Here is a 6464-nt window from a genome sequence, read left to right as displayed (position 1 = left end):
GTTTCCTCCCAGCAGGGCCGGCGTGGCGGAAGGGTCCGCCTGGCCACCAGCGCCCAAATGGGGACTGAAAACTCCAGCCCCCTTCCCAATGTGAGGAACACACTCACGGTATTGAATTTTATTCAGGGGCAAATTTGGTGGAGCAAAGAACATTTATTACAGCACTGGGAGTTACACAGGGGGTTTCTCCTCCTGTGGCTCGTTTTTCTTCTACAGACGCTTGTTTTTATTTTGTTTTTCTTATTCATATTTCGTCTTCGAAAATGATTTGCATAACCAATGAGTTTTCAGAACACAACCCACCCCCAATTACATAGTCAATGAGTTCTAGGAATGCAGCCCACCCCCGAGCATGCCCCCTCCCTTCTAGCGGCGCAGGTGATACGCTTCCTCAGGGGTCTTCCTGGTGGTCATCAGAGGGAGGCTCAAAGTCTTTATCACTACATCCTTCTTGTTGCTTCTTTATTCTTCACACTTCTGTGGTTATCTTAGCTAACTACACCACCCTTTGTTTTGCAATGGTTTGGTACTTACAACTGTTGCTTTTGTCTGATACCCTGTCTAACACTATCCCTTTTCCAAACGCATTGCAAGCACACACCCATCTTAGCTGAAGCCATAGCAACCACACATCCATTTTAGCTGCAGCAAAATTCTTTTGCTAAATTCCTTATTACACCAAGATAGGGAGAGTCGTGTCCCTGCCCTGGAAGTCCCGCAGGAGGCTGTGGCTGAGGGTCTGGTGGAGCCGTGCGCTGTGCAGCTCCGGTGGGCGGCCTGTCCTGCCGGGCTGTTTCCAGATGTATGGAGCAAGGCGATTTGGCTTTCCTGTTTGATTTCTGCTCCCACAGGTCTCCTACCTCGAAGGCTCAGAGCAAAGAGAAAGCTTTGAACAAAGGCCACGTTTTTACACTCTGCTCTTGGGCCCATGCAACACGGGAGGAAAAAAACTGAGGTTTTCCTGTGAAATGAAATCAGAGATCCGTGCTGCTTCCTCTCCCCACATTACTGGTTCCAAAACCACTCGCTTTTGCCTCATGATTGCCTCATTTTGCAACCAAAATATAAATGTTCAATGCATGTGGAAATGAATGGAGAGGTACTTTTTGGAAGCAGAAGGCTGGTGATGCAGGGGCCTGGATTCTTGCAAACCATTGTTGTCCAAAAAGCGGATTCATGCCCAGCACACAGTTAACCAATCTCACACGCTCAGGAGAGATACACGGTATTTATTCAGGCCTGGGCGCTCGGTGGATTTTCCGCAAATCAAGCACACCCCATGCCGGTCTTCTTGCTATATTTATACACAAAAGTTACAAGGTAGTACACTCCCAGTTACAATGATTGGTTAGTAATTTACATATAATATCTGCTATGTCATTCTTTTAATCGTCATGCATGTGCGGGGGAAGGGTCTTCACCTGGGCAAGGGTCTTCCTGACCTGTGGGTGTGTTTTTTAGTATTATAATGAAGGCAGTTCACTTCAGGATACCTTAAAAGGTTGCCAGGTTCTGTTGCCAGGTTGGCCAACTGGATTCTCCTCTTGCCAGGTTGTTATTTAATTCTTCCTATATACAATCAATCCCAGATGTCAAGGTCCAGAAAATAAGGACTTCGAACAACACAGCGTTCTGTTCATTACTAGTTAATTAAGGCTAGAGGGACTTCAAACAACACATTGTTCTGTTCATTACTAGTTAATTAAGGCTAACGTTGACAATCCTAACATAAGCTAACTTCTTAGGTCAGGATGCCCTACATCACCATCACCCAGGTCCCTTCAGCTGCAGGGTGGGAGTGCAGCCCTGTGGTTAGAGCACAGCGTCTGCTTGAGCACTGGCTCGTGCGGACTGTGTTCACGCGCAGGTGTCAGGCCTGCCTGTGCTGCCGTGGAGTGGGACACACAGGAGGATGTGTGTGGAAGATGGATGTGCTCTGCTCTGTGAGGGGATCCCTGTCCTGATGTTACGTAGTGCCTTTAGGGGGTGAGGGAAGGAAACCTGAATGTCTGGAGGAAGAGATGTGTTTTCCACTGCAGCATGGTTTTAGCTTCTCCCTCCAGTCCCTGCTTTTTCCAGGGCAAGAAGAGGCAACTAACGTCTGATAAGAGTTTGCTGCGCTTTGGAGCTCAGCATGGACTCCAGTGCGTTGCTCCATTGCAAAGTTTCCTGGTAAAAACAGGCTAAGAGCATCACGACTTGGCTGCATGGACCTCATCTGTTCCCATCCACCACGCAGACTTTGATACTGCCCGCGAAGCACTTCTGGAGCAATTTAACTTCCAGAGCTGCATCTCTGCCATGACCTTTTACTGGTTCCAGCGGGGCTCTGAGCTGGAAAGCCTCTCTCAGAGAGACATTTGCAGCTAGTTCAGGTGAATTTAGGACCCATGGATTGCAGACATATCCATGGAAAGGCCTGCTGTTAGGCTGAGACTCTGCCCACCTTATGCTGCCCACTCTGATGCAACGAACCCTCCCCAGAGGCAGTATGAAATCTCTCCAGGAGGCCTGGACAAGCAAAGGGTCTCATCACTGCCCCAAGCAAGTGGTTGTTCTCCCAGGATCCCAGTGGGGTGCCCCTAGCTCTCTTCTCCTCCTGTGTATCTGAATTTGCAATCCTGGAGGGAGAATTTCAACCAATCCTGGCTCCTCTTGGGCACTGGAAAGTCTCCTGCCGCTGTCTCTTCCCAGTGCTGTCAGACCCTGATAAGCATCCCCTAGAGCTGAAGGATCCAGAGTCCCTGCTGAAGGTGAGTCACGGCTGTGCTGATGTGCCTAAGGCCCGCTGAAGCCATTGTTTACTTTCTGGCTGACTGTCCCCTCTGGGCTTGCATTGCTGAGATGCCTTTTCGTCTTCCATTTGGTTGAGAAAAATCCTCCTCTACCCTGCTGTCTGACATCAGCAAATCTGCTGAAGGTGCCAAGTTAGGGGACACTGCTACTCTGGTCAGGTAGAAGTAGTTCAGGATAGAGGGCAAACCAAGAGATTACAGAGCCTACAGAAAAAGTCATCTTGTGCTTGTGCTGCTGGGCAAGTCACATACACTGAATATTTTTACTGCATAGTTCTGGCATTCATCATGCCGTGACGATTATATCCATGACAGTGATATTCATGATCACTGCTCTGCCATATGCTGCATGAACATAGAAGCCTGGCCAGCATCATGGCCAGCATTTTCTTAGAAAACTTGCTTTGCATTGGTATGTCCTCCTGTGCATCTCCACTCCATCTAAAGTGAATTCCTGTTGCAGCTGAACACGTTTTCTCCGTAGTGAGACAGGCAAGGGGTGGGAGGGTGGTTGGCTTCTGATTTAGAACCTAGGTAGTTTTTCTGCAAAGAAAACAACTTTTTTAATTTTCTCACTCTAAATGCGATTTAGGGAACAATTTTCTCTAGAGCTGAAAACATTCTCTTCTGCTCCATTATTCTGCCTCTACCTCTATCCTCCCTGGACAACATATGCTCACAGCCTACATCTCCTCAAGACAATAGCCCTTTCTTGGAACTGACTTCATATGAGGAGACTCATATGGATGTCAGCAGAAGGAACTGACCTTCAGTTCCGTGATTTCCTTGAGGGAAAGAAGATCACTAGAGGGTTTCCGAGTGTTTCAGTTAGAGGTTACTGGACAAGGTTTTCTGGCAGTAGGTCCTGCCCTGCCTAATTTAATTCCAGGAGGTAACTGAAGACTTACCAGTGCTCTCTGGTAGTAGCAACAGCAGAATCATCTTAAGGTACAAGAGACGGTGTGTTTATACAATGATAACAGTAGATCAGGAGTACAGTGTAGGCTTCTTTTGAATGGAAACATTAACAACAGACATTTTCAAGCACAGAGAAGCTTGCATCTTCTTGGCCTTTTATTTGCAAAAATATGTAAAATCTTAACTGTTTCCAGGAGCCTGAGATGGACTAAATCTGCCAAAGGATTGAGATGTGTCCCTGCATACTTTATCTTGCAGTGGTGTATTTCTCATCTGCCCTAATGCAGATCATAAAACAATTCTGACCATTATGTAAACCCAAAGGTTTACACACAGCAGTGACCCTTTTTATCCCCATTTCCAAAATGTTCCCCCATCAGGGAATGATTGACATGTGTCTTGGATGCTAGTGGTAACTTGGCAGTGCCAGGTTAACGGCTGGCCTTGATGATCTGGAAGGTCGCTTCCAACCAGAACGATTCTATGATTCTATGCTTGTCCTGAGCTGGCTGTTGGGCTGCAGAATCTAAAGCAGCCATTGCTGACACAAGGATGGGCTACGCTCCCTTCTCAAGGCGACTGCGAGAACTTCTGACAGGAAACTATCTCTTCGCTGTCACAGGTCACTCAGTGACAGAGCACACATGACACTGCAAAACTCACCCTGAGCAGCAATGCATCTTGCCTTACCTTCTCCTTTCTTGTTTCCATATTTGATCTTCATCTCCTTTTTCTTGAAGAACTGTCAAGCAGAAGGGAAAGCAGCTCCTCACTTGCTTGCTGACAGTCTGTCCTGATAAGCCTTTAACTCCTGAATACTATGTGCTGCTCTTCAACCATGGGGATAGTGAAAAGACTCTCCGAAATTCAGGGGTATGTGTTGTGAATTCAAGAGAGGTCACGAACACGTCCAACCTCTTTGGCAAGGAAGCTGAGCCACTTGTGTCTGTTCCCTCAGACTGATTAGCACCTGCCCCCACAGTAGACCTTGCCCACAGTGGGAAGATCTCTGCAGTGGGGAACATGTTTATATTGATGGAATTCTCCAGCAGAATACATTTTCCTGACTTGCATTTGAGCATTGCTTGCAAGGGGCTGGAAGATGTGTGTGGAGGAATTTGGCAGTGTCTCCACTACCAAGCCAACTGCCGAGTAGGGCTCTGGGAGTTCCTGCATCATCATGCTTGGGAATGTCCTGAGGCAGTTCAGCAGCTCCCCTTCCTCAGCTGCAACCCTCTGTGCAGTCTTTCCTGCTGGAGACAGCACTGCTTTGGAGAGCTTCTGGACTATCATTAAAGAATGATTTGCCACAACCCCCTGCCTCACTCCTTCCCCTCAGTGTCTCTCCAGAAACTTTCCCCAGGAAACCCACACCATAGGGGGAAGTAGGAGGACGATGTGCATGGTGAACCTGTTCACCTCATTCTCACTCCTGCTGTTTTCTGGGACCATTTTCTACCAGAGCCTTTCCCCTCCATCACAGTGGCATCCAGAGCAAGAGGAAGTCCCTTTCCTCCCCTCCTCAAGACCTTGTGAGGATGCTGCCCTCCCAGGGCCTTCAACAGCCCAGTCTTCTCAACCAAGCTTGGGAGTGGCCACACACCCCTTCTGAGCACTGAGGCCAAGAGGACATTTCTGGGCAGAGGCTCAAAAAAGCTGGGTCTGATGGCCAGGGACTCTGAAGAAGTTATGGATACCTCCTCACCTGCAAGTGACAGTTCCTGAGGGGGGCCCAGTGCACTGTGTCCCACCCTTCTCTTTTTTGGGAATGTTGAAGGCTCTCCATGTACCCCATGCACTCCTGACTTCCCTGTAGAAACACCCTCCTTCCTGACTGTAAGTGTTGGGAGTGTCCACAGAGGGAAGGACCATGCAGTGACAGTTAACAATCATTGCATTAACAACCACTATGCAACCATCCCCAAAACCCCCATCCCAGAACCACACGGATCAACATCTCTGTCCTTGAATATATTGGGAGGACACCTGCAGGGCGAAGGAGGACACAAAGGCAGGGGCTGGGATGCATCAGAACTTTAATGAGTCAAAAGAGGGAAACGAGATTGATCTGAGTGGAGGGCCCAGTGCAGGGAGCACCAAGGTTGGATGAGAGGCTGTGCCCCATGGCTGTGTCCATCCAGGTGTCCCTCTGCCTGCCCCAGAGATGGAGCAGGGCCAGCAGGTTTCACTAGTCTGTCTTTGTGGGGCTCACTGCACAGGGCAGCACAAGAGAACAAGGACACAAGAGGGAAAGCAGAGAGTGGAAGAGGGGAAAGGCAGGCATGGGCCGTGCTTTCCGAGAGCCCAGGCTGGCCCCGTCCTTTTGCAAGGGGTGTTGGGGTTGCTCAGCCCCTCTGAAAGCAACAACCCGATGCTCCATCCCCACTCCGGTACCATCTTGAGGGTCCCTGAGGACCTTCCCCAGGGCCATGGTCAGCAGCTTTAGCAGGGGAGGCACCTCCTGCAGCGGCTGCCGAAGCTGGAGAGGCCAAAGCCCCCGGAGGAGATGGGCACTCCCTCAGAGCTGAGGATGCTGCCAACGGCAGCGGAGGTGGAGGATCCAACGGCGGTGTTCTGTGGGAAGGAGCTGAGGATGGGTCCGGGCAGGGTCACCACCACGGGAGGAGGTTCGATGACAACGGTGGAGGCCTGGCACTGCCTGACACAGGGCTCATTGCAGCTGTTGGCCAGCGGGGTCGGGCCGCAGGGCTGGCAGGGCAGGCATGGCAGGCACTGGTTGTAGCAGGACAT

At 49.8% G+C, this 6464-nt stretch overlaps 2 protein-coding genes across 2 annotated transcripts in view; both read right to left on the bottom strand.

Annotated features, from left to right (window-relative positions):
* GTSF1 (gametocyte specific factor 1) overlaps positions 1 to 4895 on the bottom strand; it is a 12089-nt gene extending 7194 nt beyond the window's left edge. Inside the window, exons 1-2 of the mRNA XM_009892413.1 lie at positions 4851 to 4895; positions 4404 to 4455 (exon numbers count right to left, since the gene is read on the bottom strand). Of these exons, the coding sequence (XP_009890715.1) occupies positions 4404 to 4455; positions 4851 to 4895 (97 nt within the window). The remainder of the gene's footprint in view (positions 1 to 4403; positions 4456 to 4850) is intronic.
* A 1260-nt stretch (positions 4896 to 6155) lies between these two features.
* Positions 6156 to 6464, bottom strand: LOC104292974 (feather keratin 1-like). The gene has a single exon (XM_009892406.1). The coding sequence runs from the start codon at positions 6462 to 6464 to the stop codon at positions 6156 to 6158; it is 309 nt and encodes a 102-aa protein (XP_009890708.1).

Source organism: Charadrius vociferus, unplaced genomic scaffold (genome assembly GCF_000708025.1).
Source record: "Charadrius vociferus isolate BGI_N301 unplaced genomic scaffold, ASM70802v2 scaffold779, whole genome shotgun sequence".
In the NCBI taxonomy this organism is placed as follows: Eukaryota; Metazoa; Chordata; class Aves; order Charadriiformes; family Charadriidae; genus Charadrius; species Charadrius vociferus.
Note: the sequence above shows the minus strand (reverse complement) of the source record. Positions and strands in the feature narration are given on the sequence as shown.